Source organism: Rhinopithecus bieti, unplaced genomic scaffold, assembly GCF_001698545.2.
Source record: "Rhinopithecus bieti isolate Rb0 unplaced genomic scaffold, ASM169854v2 scaffold_315, whole genome shotgun sequence".
In the NCBI taxonomy this organism is placed as follows: domain Eukaryota; kingdom Metazoa; phylum Chordata; class Mammalia; order Primates; family Cercopithecidae; genus Rhinopithecus; species Rhinopithecus bieti.
In genome coordinates this window covers 77,707-91,290 of record NW_016803481.1, presented here as the reverse complement: position 1 = coordinate 91,290, position 13,584 = coordinate 77,707, and the positions used below count along the sequence as shown (strand labels likewise).

The 13,584-nt window shown below is 37.0% G+C and overlaps 2 protein-coding genes across 2 annotated transcripts in view; one reads left to right on the top strand and one right to left on the bottom strand.

Moving 5' to 3' along the window:
- Positions 1-9,515, bottom strand: part of KCTD16 (potassium channel tetramerization domain containing 16) — a 319,429-nt gene extending 309,914 nt beyond the window's left edge. Inside the window, exons 1-2 of the mRNA XM_017884547.1 lie at positions 9,343-9,515; positions 5,841-6,011 (exon numbers count right to left, since the gene is read on the bottom strand). The gene's annotated coding sequence lies outside the window, so the exon portion shown is untranslated. The remainder of the gene's footprint in view (positions 1-5,840; positions 6,012-9,342) is intronic.
- A 108-nt stretch (positions 9,516-9,623) lies between these two features.
- YIPF5 (Yip1 domain family member 5) overlaps positions 9,624-13,584 on the top strand; it is a 13,154-nt gene continuing 9,193 nt past the window's right edge. Inside the window, exons 1-2 of the mRNA XM_017884535.1 lie at positions 9,624-9,822; positions 10,382-10,501. Coding sequence (XP_017740024.1) covers positions 10,392-10,501 — 110 coding nt within the window. The 5' untranslated portion in view covers positions 9,624-9,822; positions 10,382-10,391. The remainder of the gene's footprint in view (positions 9,823-10,381; positions 10,502-13,584) is intronic.

Below are 13,584 nucleotides of genomic sequence, written 5' to 3'. Positions count from 1 at the left end.
AGGAACACTTTTACATTGTTGGTGGGGCTGTAAACTAGTTCAACCATTGTGGAAGATAGTGTGGCAACTCCTCAAGGATCTAGAACTAGAAATACCATTTGACCCAGCCATCCCATTACTGGGTATATACCCAAAGGATTATAAATCATGATGCTATAAAGACATATGCACACATATGTTTATTGCGGCAGTATTCACAATAGCAAAGACTTGGAACCAACCCAAATGTCCATCAATGATAGACTGGATTAAGAAAATGTGGCACATATACACCATAGAATACTATGCAGCCATAAATAAGGATGAGTTCATGTCCTTTGTAGGGACATGGATGCAGCTGTAAACCATCATTCTCAGCAAACTATCACAAGAACAGAAAACCACACACCGCATGTTCTCACTTACAGGTGGGAATTGAACAATGAGAACACTTGGACACAGGAAGGGGAACATGACACACCGGGGCCTGTCGTGGGGTGGGGGGAGGGGGGAGGGATAGCATTAGGAGATATACCTAATGTAATACACTAATGTAAACGATGAGTTAATGGGTACAACACACCAACATGGCACATGTATACATATGTAACAAACCTGCACATTGTGCACATGTACCCTAGAACTTAAAGTATAATAAAAAATAAATTTAAAAAATACCATAGACAGGCACAGAATCTGTTTGTTGTATATTGTGACTGGCACATGGTAGGTTCTCGATAAATCTTTGTTAAACGAATGAATAAATACCACAAACAACATTATTTTATGTCCTATAGTTGGGATACAGAAGTAAATAAAATATGACCTCGCTTCTAATAGAGTTTCTGACATAATTAGATGGTTACAATCACTTATTTATCATCTAATCTTTGTCACGTACTAGCTGAAAGGCAAAGACAAGACACAATGGTAAATCTGATACTAGCCATATTAGTAAAATCAACCAAATCCCTTGTTCTGATAGCTGATAGTCTTCTACCTACCATGTTGGTGAAGGAAGGATCCCTGTTCCCAAATAGTACAAGATGCATGAGCTCCTGATATACTCCACACTGGACAGGTGAGACTGGCAGCAGTTCATTAATCACGTACACTCACAGCCTGGGAGAGAAGAGCCTGCACGCCATGCAGGGATACATAGTGATTACACTCAGAAGTAGAGTGAATTAGCTGGGCCTGTGGTATATAGTATCTAGAGGATGAGTTGCCTCCTGGTTCCCATGGGGGGAAGGGGATATAATTTGCTTCTTTGAATAATTTTACCAGCTCATAAGAAGGCAAAACGACTTGGGCTGAGGCCTGAGTGGGGTGGCCGATAGAGGAACCTGCCTGGTGGGGAGCCTTTTCTGCTGGGTAGGGGACATATCCGGCAAGAGCAAGGGAACTCATGGCTAAACCTTTAGGACCCTGTGAGGGTCAGAAATGTCAAGGTATCACATGGAATTGTAGGTCTTACAACACATCCCTTCACTTCTCCTGGCCTCAGATCCTCATTTGTAAAGTCAAAGACTGGGGAATGAATTCTCTCAAGGTTCCTGCAAGTTTTAATTCTCTTTAATTCTCAATATGTGTAGCCAGTTAAACGAGGGGTGTTTTGGTCATTTTCTGATGCACTTGCTGTCCTGATTGTTCTATGAAGATCAGTCTATTCTTGTTAACTTTAGAGCTATCTCAGTGAATTCAGGCCAATTTCCTAGGGGCCTCTCAAAATTTTAATATGAAGTTGAGACATTTCATTTCCAGGGAGTGGGAAGGGGAGTGTAGTGTGTTATAATATTAGTACAGAAGTCAATTTTTAAATTGAAAGGAATAACTTTTAATTAGAGTCCAGAAAAGAAAGGATATTTATAAATCTAGAATCAAATAATATTTTAAATGATGTTAATCTTTCCAAAATAACATTTTAGCAAGAGTTAAGAAGTGTTTATATTCTCTTCCAGAGAGGAAAATTCATTATCACAGACAGTAGGGGATTCATGATTTTCATTAAATTGTATAAAATTAGGACTGCAGGGCCAGGTGCGGTGGCTCACGCCTGTAATCCCAGCACTTTGGGANAAAAAAAAAAAAAAAAAAAAAAAAAAAAAAAAAAATTAGGACTGCAGAAGAAGAATAAAAAAGATCTTGACTGCCTAACCTAAAATCAAAAAGAAAAAAATGTGTTTGTCTTTGACCTCTAAATCTAAATGTGCAGAATTTAATTAAAATCAGACATTTGATTTCACATGTCTCTGTTTTAAAATAAAATAATCCTCATTTAAGGAAAAGTGTCAAGCATTACAATTAGTCTTAATAACAAAAAATAGTATCTAAGTACATTAAAAGCATTATGACTAAATAACTTTTTCTTCTGTGGAAGAAAACTTGAAAATCAAAATGCCTACTTTTATAGTTCTACTTTATATTTTTAAAAATCATCACAAGTGAACAAACTCAATAAAATAACATTGTTTAAGAATTGGCACTGTAGACATTAAGATTTTCCTTTAGCAGGCTTTTACTTATTTATAAACATAATGGCCTCTTACTTTGTTTCAGAAAGTCTGATGAAAAATATTCCAGCATGTGTCTTTCTACAAGCATGGGACTGACTTTAAACCCAATGTAAAAAGTTTACTTTGGGCCAAGTGTTATACTAGACACCCAAAATGATGCAGTTGAAGACTCCATTGCTACAGATTTGATTCAAAATATTTGCCATTCTGCAACGGTGACAACCAATTGACATTGACATGAATAGCTGATCAAAGTGAAAAAAAATCAGATTATTGTTCTTTTGAGCATGTGTATAGCAAAAAAACTCAGTCTATATTTGGGCAAAAGAATGCAGTAACATCATAAGGCTGGTATAAATTCTACTGTACATCCCCCAAAAGATATATTGAAGTCCTTACTCCCAGGACATCAGAATGTGACCTTATTTGAAAATAAGATCTTTACAGAGATAATCAAGTTAAAATGAGGTCATTTGGGTAGGTGCTAAACCAACATGACTGGTGCTCCTAAAAAAGGGAAGCTTGGACACAGAGACAGGCATACACAGAGAAACTATGTGAAGACCATGTCAAGGTGAAGGCAGAGATGGGAGTGATGCATCTACAAGCTAAGGAACATCAAAGATTGCTTTCAAACCACCAGACGCTACAAAAGAGGCATGCAGCAGATTCACCCTCACAGTCCTCAGAAGGAAAAAACCTTGCCAAAACCTTGATTTCAGATTTCTAACCTCCAGAACTCTAAGACAATACATTTCGTTTATGTAGACCACCCAGTTTGTGGTACTTTGTTGCAGCAGCCCCAGGAAACTAATCCAGTCTGAATACTATTTTTTTTCAAACCATCGCTTTAGTCTCATCCCTTCCATTCCTCAACAGCAGTAAAATGTTCCTTCTTACTAATCATTTCTGCACAAATTACAATGATATAGATATGACAGCATGACAGTTACTGTGGTTCAAGCATTAACCTTCTTCAAAATAACTCTAATTGAGAGAGTCGTGAGGAATTCTTCTTCTCCTTTTTTTAATCCTGGAAGAAAACCCAGAAAATACCCTTCTCAACACTGGCCCTGGCAAAGAGTTTTTGAGTTAAGTCCCCAAAAGCAATTGCAACAAAAACGAAAGTTAACAAGTGGGACCTAATTAAACTAAAGAGCTTCTGCCCAGCAAAAGTAAACAATCTACAAAATAAGAGAAAACATTTACAAAGTATGCATCCAACAAAGATTTAGTAACCAGAATCTATAAGGAACTTAAATCGACAAGAAAACAAATAACCACATTAAAATGGGCAACAGATATGGTCATGAAGAATTCTAACAGAAAATAGAAAAGTATACTGCCTAGAGGAACCTAAACCATAATATATCATGCTTGCAGTAATTTTCAAGCTGCTCTCCCGTTGAATGTAATAAAACCTGACACATATATGATTTTAAGAAACACTATATCTTTAAAAATTGTTATGGCTATTATTTCACTTGCCTGGGACAGTGCCTTTTTCTTTCTTTGCAAATAAATACATTTTCCACAATATAAATCATCTTATGCTCTGTCTCCTGTGTTTTAGGGGAAGAGAGGAGAGAAAGGTAAGGCAGAAAGATGGACACTTTTTATAGTATTTGAAATAAGATGAAACATACCAAGAAAATAAAATATGAGAAGTACTGTTCACAATTTTCAAGGATAATTGCCCTAAATATAGGTGGTTCTTAAAACAGTACTTATGAGACTAAAATTTACAATGCAGACAAGCCAAATTTGAAAAATCTTGGACAGAGATAAAAAAGCATATCTTAATACACTCCACCTTATCAAAAAGCAAATTATAATATAATACAGAATCTTCAGGGCAAACAATAGAGTGAACGTTTATAATTGATCTTAGATGTAGTTAGCTTGTTCAAACCCAATCCTTATAGCTTTTAAAAGTCGATTTTCCTGAAGAAATAGTATTGCTTCTGTAGCTACATAGATTCAACAATAATTATTGCAAATATTTATTGAATACTTAGTACTTAGACACTTATACTTGAGTACATTATGTCATATAACCCTTCTAGCAATGAACACTCTTATCTTGCTTTTACAGATGAAAAAAGTGAGGTACAAAGGGTTTAAATACGTTACTGAAGCTCCATGGCAAGTAAGTAGTACAGAATGTAAATCCATGCAGTCTGGCTCCAGGGCCTGTACCCTTAACCACTATGCAATATCAATTAACATACATGACTAATGTAACATAAACTTAAACATAAGGTTTAAATATTATTTGCCCAATGAGAACATTACAGAAAATACTTTTTATCAATTTGAATATATATACATGTGGAGACGTAGATGCAATTATCAAATGTCTAGTTGCAATTTTAATTTATATGGATTTCAGTAATCACATTTTAGATAAATTAGGATATTAATCAGAATTATTGACTTTTCTACATTCACATTTCATAACACAATAACAATATAGCCTAGTGGTTTAGCATAAGGACTCAGGAACAAGTTCAAAATGTCTAGTCTACTATTTTCTAGCATAATAATGTTTAACAAATTACTTACTCTGTTCTCAATTTCCTCATGTGTCAAATGGGAGTTATAGGGCACCCACCTCATTGGGTTGTAAGAGGAGCAGTAATTGAGTTAAAAAGTACAAAGTCCTTAAAGAAGCGCTTGGCACACAAATGCTTGAAGTATATATAGGTGCTAACTGTCATATTTTTCAAATCCTTCATTTTTACCTTTGACATGAGTGGCTTTGCCATCATTAGAGCCCACTGTGTGTTCTCGCATGCTGTTTTTCATATTATCTCCCTTACTACCCAAGTTCTTTGAAATATAGACTTCCAGTGCTCCAGTGCTTCAGTGCTTTCACTGAAACTGATATTCCAAGCCACAATAGCCATTCACCTGATATTAGAAAGGTTTATTTGTTAGTTAAGAGGGTATTTTTGATCTCTGCAATGAAAATATATACAGTACTTACAATATCGCTTATATGTTATCTTTAAAAGACTTTTTTTTTAACAACATGCACTTGCAATACTGACGTAAAGCTTCTAGGAATAGTTATAAAATTAGGGTTAAATTTCTTTGCCTTTTAAAAACCAGTTCTATACAAAGGCATCCAATGCCATTACAGGCAAGTCTGTCTTCTCAAAACTATTCATTGTTCAGAGTAAAAGAATTGAAATAACAGAAGCAGAATTTGAATAACCTAGTATGGAAGACTTGATGAGGAAAGTCTTTGGTAAAGGAAAAAAGATAATTTGGAAGAAATATAATTGTCATATTTGGAAAAAAAGGTTACATAATTAATAGGCAGGGACAGTGAAAACAAACACTCGCACTTATTTGGTTTTTACCGTAGTTGTCAGGTTTAATTGTGGAACTTGACTGACAGAGCTGCCAGATCTCCATTTCATGTGGTGCTTGTGGATATAGCTGAAGGTAGGAGAAAACTGCCCATGTTCAAACCATAATTTTCTGGCACAATTTTCCATGGCATATTAACTGAAAAACAGAAGGGAAAGAAGGCAACTCTAAAATATCTTAGTTTCAGAGCCATACTAAGAAAATGAAGTTGTTTTGTGTGTGTTTGTGAAATATGTAAAAGTGTTAGTGTGTATACTAGCATGACTGTCTTAACTAAATGATATTACTCATTATTAGGATGTCCTTTCCATTTTTGTTTTGGTGATGGATACATTAGGTCCCAAGGAAGGACTGTGCAGCTATTACAGCTCCAGCTCATGTTGCCTCATCTCTTGACCTAGGTGAGGCTTTCTACTCCTGATAAAGCCAACTGGGTGACTATAACAGAGGACAGCACATCTATCAAGGACTCCATTTCCTTTAATATAACTTTCTGAAGCCTATCCCAGAGTGAGGGAGCAATGCAAAAAAAAAAAAAAAAAGAAAAAATCCAAAAAGAAATTCCTACATGACTAGCCATGAAATTAGTGGATGTTCTCAAAATCCCTAGTGGGCATCTGCAGGATACTTTGGCTTATGTTTCAAAGTCAAATAAACAATATTCAAAACTCAATCAGGTAACTAAATTTTCTTGCTTGACTTCTCAATTGGAGCATAAATTCAAGGGGGAAAATTTAAATAAATATGTTAATTGCTTTCAGAGACAGAAGTAGAATTTGAAGAACATCTATATCTAATAATTCATTCCTAAAACAGGCAAATTTTTTACCTTTTAACTTCAGGGGTACAGGTGCAGGTTTGTTACATAGATAAACTTGTATTATGGGGGTTTGTTGCACAGATTATCACCCAGGTATTAAGCCTACTACCTATCAGTTATTTTTCCTGATTCTCTCCCTCCTCCCTCCAACATGCCCTACTGTGTGTTGTTCCCCTCTAGGTGTCCATGTGTTCTCATTATTTAGCTCCTACTTACAAGGAGAACATGTGGTATCTGGTTTTCTGTTCCTGCATTAGTTTGCTAAGGATAATGTCCTGCAGCTCTATCTATGTCCCTGCAAAGGACATTATCTCATTCCTTTTTTATGGCTGCATAATATTTCATGGTGTATATGTGCCACATTTTCTTCTTCCAGTCTATGATGGATGGGCATTTAAGTTGCTTCCATGTCTTTGCTACTGTGAATAGTGCTGCAACGAACATACACGTGCATGTGTCTTTATGGTAGATTGATTTATAACCTTTTGGGTGTATGCCCAGTAATGAGATTACTGGGTAGAATGGTATTTCTGTCTTTAGGTCTTTGAGGAATCGCCACACTGTGCTCCATAATGGCTGAACTAATTTACACTCCCACCAACAGTGTATAAGCATTCCTTTTTCTCAACAACCTTACCAGCATCTAAATGGGCAATTTTTAATGCTCATATTCTTGTAGCTCATTCAAATTTGAAAGGGATATGTTTTTTGATTCAGAAGAAATAGAAACATCAGAAAAAAACAAGAGAGACCAGATTTTTTTTAACCATAAGATTAAGTAGATAATGATGGATTATTGCATCTTGTTGATGATTCAAAACACAGCTTCATGGATAATGTAGCTTAAAGAAAGTACAATCACAAAGTTTATCAACTGAACTAGGATATTTTTGAGAGTAAAAGGGAACAATATTAATAATTATGCTGGAGGTAAGGAAAAATAGGCAGAAAATGGGACAATGGAATTGTCTCCAGCAAATCATAATATGTGGTCATTCTACCTAAAGTTGTGCCAATGATACCTAAACCAATAAATGCTAAAATGATTGATGAAAGGTGGTGAACACTTGAATGAGCAATTTCAGAAATTCAAAAATATAGAGAGAAAGCACAAAAATCTAGTATTCAGCGGCAAAACAGGGTAGCCATAATTAACAATAATTTATTGTATAGTTCAAAATAACTAGGAGATTTAGAATTTTCTCTACACAAAGCAATGACAAATGTTTGAGGCAACAGATACATCTCAATTACCCAGATTTCATTATTACACATTGTATGTTTGTATCAAAATATCACATTTATCTCATAAATCTGTACAACTATGATGTACCCATAAAAATAAAAAAAATTAAATTCACCAATGGAGTAAAAACCTCAAAGGGCAGCTGCCTGTCGGTTTCTAGGGTACAATCCTAGGATTTTGGTATGGTTGTTATAGCCTTTTGTTCTTGCTATTTTGTTGGGAGGAGAGTGCGTTTTTTGTTTTAGTTTTACTTGTTTGTTTTATTGGGGTGGGGTGTTGAGAGAAAATTTTAAGTGAAATTTTATTGTTCCTTTGGAAACTAGTCCTCAACAATGGTCTGGCTTCTTTTGTGAGGGCCTCAGGATTTTGATACCGGAATATAATGCAATGGCTCATGATAAATGTTATTACTATAAACCCTGAAGAAAGTTCTGCTCACTAGTTAATAGCATGTTATTTGGAGTCACAGTATTTGGGATTCCACCATCTTGGGAAAGTGATTTAACACAGCAACCAAAGCAATCTTTTTCAAAACGAAACAATCTACACATCACTCATCAGTTCGCAATCTTCATTTCTTTTAGAACTAACACACAAATCCCACAGGATATTTCCTGGCCCCTTCCTGTTATTCCAGCCTCAACTCCTATGTGGCTCCCCTCACTTGCTGTTCCAGTCACTCAGGTTCCACTTAAAAGAGTGGTTCACAAATTCAGATGATGTTGCCCCCACCCCCGCCCCAGGGACATTTGGATTTGGCAATGTCTGGAGAGATTTTTAGCTGTCCCAGCTTGGTGGTGGTGGTGGTGGTGGTGGTGGTTGGTTGCGAGGAGTACTGGCATCTAATGGCTAGAGGTTAGGGACGCTACGCTAAGCATCATGCACAGGGCATAACCCAAAGAATCATTCTGACCCAAAATGTTAATAATGCTGAAGTTCAGAGCTCGATTTTCATCTTTCCTCAGACCATGCTTCCCAGATCTTGCACACATTGTTCTCTTTGCCTAAAATATTCAGGCTATTTTCCCTTTACCTTTTTATTTCCCTTTACCTTTTTACATATTATCCTCCTTTACCCTTGCCCTTTCCTCTTTTTTTCTCGTCTTCTCTAACTCCCACTCACCCTTCGTTAACCCTCTTATAGTGACTTTACAGACTCTTCCTCCCAGATGAATGTTACTCTCATGGAGCGCTAAAGAATATTAGTAGCAATTTCACCTGCATTTGTATGTGTTCGATTACCCCTCTCTACCACGAACTCCAGGTGGGTAGATGTCATCTAGCTTATATTTACCACAGTATCCCCAGCAGCTAGCAGAGAATGCACACTTAATAGCTTCACTTACAAAAAAGGGAAATAGGGTAACCATCTCATTAGGTTGTAAAGATTAAATAATACATACAAACTCTTTAGCACAGTGCTTGAATCACAATAAATGCAGATATCGAGGCATTGTAGTTTGTGGACAGGAAAGGGGGGCTCCAGCTGTCTCATTTTAGCGCCTCCCAGCCTTTCATCACCTCGGTCTGAGAAACAACTCCTCCTCCCAAGTAAGCAGCAATTGCTGCGCCTGCGCTTTCCTGGTTCCACCGCTAACTAGGCTGCCGGAAGCACTTTCCTCTTTCGCATCGGCCCGCCGCAGGTGGGGTAGATACTACGCATGCTCTATGTTCATGTCTCCTCCTCCCGCCCACCGGTGCCCAACCAAAGAGGAGAGCGAAAACTTGCTAATACGTCTGCGCGAGCGGACGTGGCCCGGAAGCAGTTCTTTGGCCCTGTGACACGTAGCAGCGGGGCTGATTCAGGGTCTGAAACAGAGTTTGGGGGTTGTTTGGGACTGCTGAAGCTACTGCCTTCGCCGCCAGCGCAGCCTCGGAGTTTGGTGAGTGACCCAGGCCTGTGGCAGACTATTCAGCTTCTCTCCACACTTGTGCAAATGGGCTTGTTGCGGTCTTTCGGCGCCGCGCCCTGGTCCTTTCGCTCAGACCCTCGGTCCCGTTCAAGTCCTTGCCCTGACGCGGGCCCCTGCACCTCAGGCGCGACCTTCCAAGATTCTGCACTTTCCTGGCAGGCTGCAAGCCTTATTTTGCAAGGAAGCAGTCGTGTTGTCAGCTGTAAAGCCCTGTCCTAAGGTGAAAAATCATCTTTGTTGTTATTGATATTTTAGACCCCTTATGGAACCACAACTCCCACGACCTCGCCCCTAATGGAAGGCATATCAGCTCCTTAAGATGGAGTTGTCTTACTGGGCCGCAACTTAAAGAATAGACATTTTCTTACTCCGCTACCGCCCTTCAAATGCTGCGTTCCTCCCCCTTCCCTCCCCCCGAATTACTGAAAAGATATTTGTTGTGTTCTATATTTGCTTAAGCAGACTGCCAGGAACGAATTCAGTAGAACTTTGGGCATAAGCAGTATTTGCGGTTTCTCTTTTATTACAGATTATTTGCGATGTCAGGCTTTGAAAACTTAAACACGGATTTCTACCAGACAAGTTACAGCATCGATGATCAGTCACAGCAGTCCTATGATTATGGAGGAAGTGGAGGACCCTATAGCAAGTAACTTTTCATCTTTGGCAATTAATTTAGTCTACATTGCAGTGAAAACACATATTTAGAATATTTGGTTCTGCCTAAAACGATGTGAACATGTCCTTTATCAGGAGTATGATCTTTCATGCGTAATCTTCTTCCTCTAGAGATATGTGACACTGGCTTGGGTTTGAAGCCAGTTGCTTGCTCTATTTAGAGTTGAGTATCTTCTGCAAAATCTTCAGGTGTACCATGAAGGGAAAGTAACTTGTTGGAAGAACTGTGTTCTAGTAACAGTATTTCTGTATTTAGATGATGATGGGAGCTTCAGGTACCTAGGAGATAGGCTGTTAGTTCATGGGACAGTGAAAAATTAAAATATTTTGGTAGTAGTTAAATCAGTCCAACTTGAGACTTTTATCAGTGCTAATTGAAAGTGCTTAGTGACCTTATTTAATGATGTAAGCTCCCTATTATGAATCATTAGGTGATTTTCATACAGCAGTTGATAATCATTTTTATTACTCCTCGTTACTCCTCTTTCTGAAACCCTTATGGTCAGTACCACACATGTTATAAGTTGCATACTGAGGAGGTTGACTCAAAGCCATTAGCCTCTGAATATTAAAAAAAAAAAAAAAGTGATCTTTTATAGTACCTGGTGTTTGTGACAAAAATACATGAACTGAAGGCTTTCTAGCAATCTCACCTAGGACATCATCTCCTTAGTTTCTTGGGACCCTAGAGATAATCTTATCAACTTCCTGTCAAATAAAGGAGCTTCCTATACTAGGATTGCTTAAACTTAAGATGGTTCTAGATCACTTTAGAATCTTATTACAACTGGGCCTCTTTCCCATAAATACATGCATTCGCTCAAACACCCAAATAAATGTGCATATATAACTTCAGACAATTCATGTGTTATATGATGGTCATCCATGGATCTCGAATGTAAAACCTCATAAAGACTGTTCCACGATGAAGGCAGGGGAAGGTTATGTATCTATCAGTTTGTGAGAAACATGCAATACAAGAATGTGTTTGGATTAGAGTGCTCAAGAATTTAAGAAACAAAACAAAATTCAAATTCAGTGTGGCTCTATAATAGAGTCTGTCTTGGTTAAGCTATCCTTTATAAAACCTATAGTCTCTTCGAGTCTGCTTAGTTTGGTATATTCTAAGGCTTTATTTTCTCCTCTAAAACTTAACACATTTGAACAATGGGAGTGAGCATGTCAAAATACCCTCTGTGATTCATTTCCCTTTTCTGTTACTTAATTACATACCAATGAGGATTTATCTCTTTTGATAAATTAATGGGCAGAATTGGAAAATTTGTATTGAGATATTTCCGTTAATTTATTTACCTAAATATGTATTTATGGTGATTGCTCTGTGTATGGGAGACAGAGTCCATCTAATAAACCCTTGTCTAAAGCAGCAACAGGGCTTCGGAGAACCTGTCTCTGTATGCAGGCCTGTTTTTAACTGAATGGTTTTTATGATTAGAACTCAACAGAACTATTCCATTTAGATTGCAGCCTACGAGATTTACCTATCTCTGCTTTTTTGGCCTGTCCACATTTGCATCACTTAAAAGGTGTGACTTATAGTCTCATTCCATTTAACAGTCATTTCAGTCTCTACACAGCAATTTAGATATTCTAGACCACTTGTTGCTAACTGTTGTCACAGTTTCATTCCAAATCATGTACCAGTAAGCATTGCTTCAGTACTAGTGAAAAAGTTTTATTCCAGGTGATTATATAACCATTATTGCTGTAAACTTGGGTTTATAGATGATGCCTGGGAAAACAAGAACCCTAATGTATTAACAGTAATAAATTTGAGTTTCAGAGATTTATATTTTAAAAACTGGACTCTTCTCTGTGTACCTTCAAGTAGATCTGCAATCTAATGACATTTTAAACATCCATCTCGGTTAACCAAATAATGTTTTATTGGATTTGCTAATTTGGTAACAAAGATCCGCTAATAACTTTAAGCTCGCCATTAGTGAAAATCTAGGTGCAGATAGCATATTACTTGCATTGCCTTTACGTTTTAACTTGACTTGTTATTACACGGTTCTGCATTTGCCATAATGAAGTCAGCTTTAACATTTTGTGGTTTCTTTTATAGGTGTTTCACAACTATCATTCATACATCCATTCACCAAAAAGAAACAAACAAAAAAAGTGTAAAAGGCCCTTTGATCATAATCTGTTGAGTTACATGAATGGAAAATTGGATAGATTCCACATTGTATTCCAGATATGCTTATGAAATACATCATAATACCAAGTCACATTTTTTAAAGTATGAAAGGTTATTTTTTTTCTTCTTTGACTTGCCTGATAGTATCTTTATGGAATATCTGAGGATTTCCATGAACTTAGGTAACCAACCCAATATGTTAAGAGGGTTTGTCTTTGTTATTGGTTCAGAGTACTTATGAGAGCATTGATTTAGTATCTGCTGCTGCTTCTGTCATGAAAGTATGTTGTTTTAGCCTATAAAGATCATGTCTCACATACCATGTTTTAGTTTAAAACCAGCAGGAGCAAGTCAGAAATTTTCCTGAATAGATCCTGCCAGAAAAGGAAAATAGTAAAATTCTATGATGTTGTCATTCTCACCTTTCCTCTTGAAGATGGAATGATGGTGCCACCTTTGAAATAATCAATTGCTTGCAGCATTTTTCTTCCTTACGTGAAATTTATGGGTCTATATCAGCAGCTCTCAAAATTTAGGCTGTAGACTGCGGAGGGTCCTTGAGACTCTTCTGAGATTCTTTAAGGTCAAAGTTATTTTCATAACAATACTAAGATATCATATACCTTTTTAGGTATCTTAACATTTGCAGTGCTGTTGCAAAAGTATTGATTGGTAAAACTGCTGGTACCCAAGTATGAACCAAGGTAGTGGCATCAAGTTGTCCTAGTAGTCATCATATTCTTCATCACTCTATAGACTTGTTAGAGAGTTGGCAGGGAGTCAATTTCATTTAAGGATTCTGTTGAGGCAGCAGTAAGAATTTTCATTGTATTAAATCCTGACCCTTTAGTACACATATTTCTTTTTTTTTTTTTTTTTTTTTTTTTTTT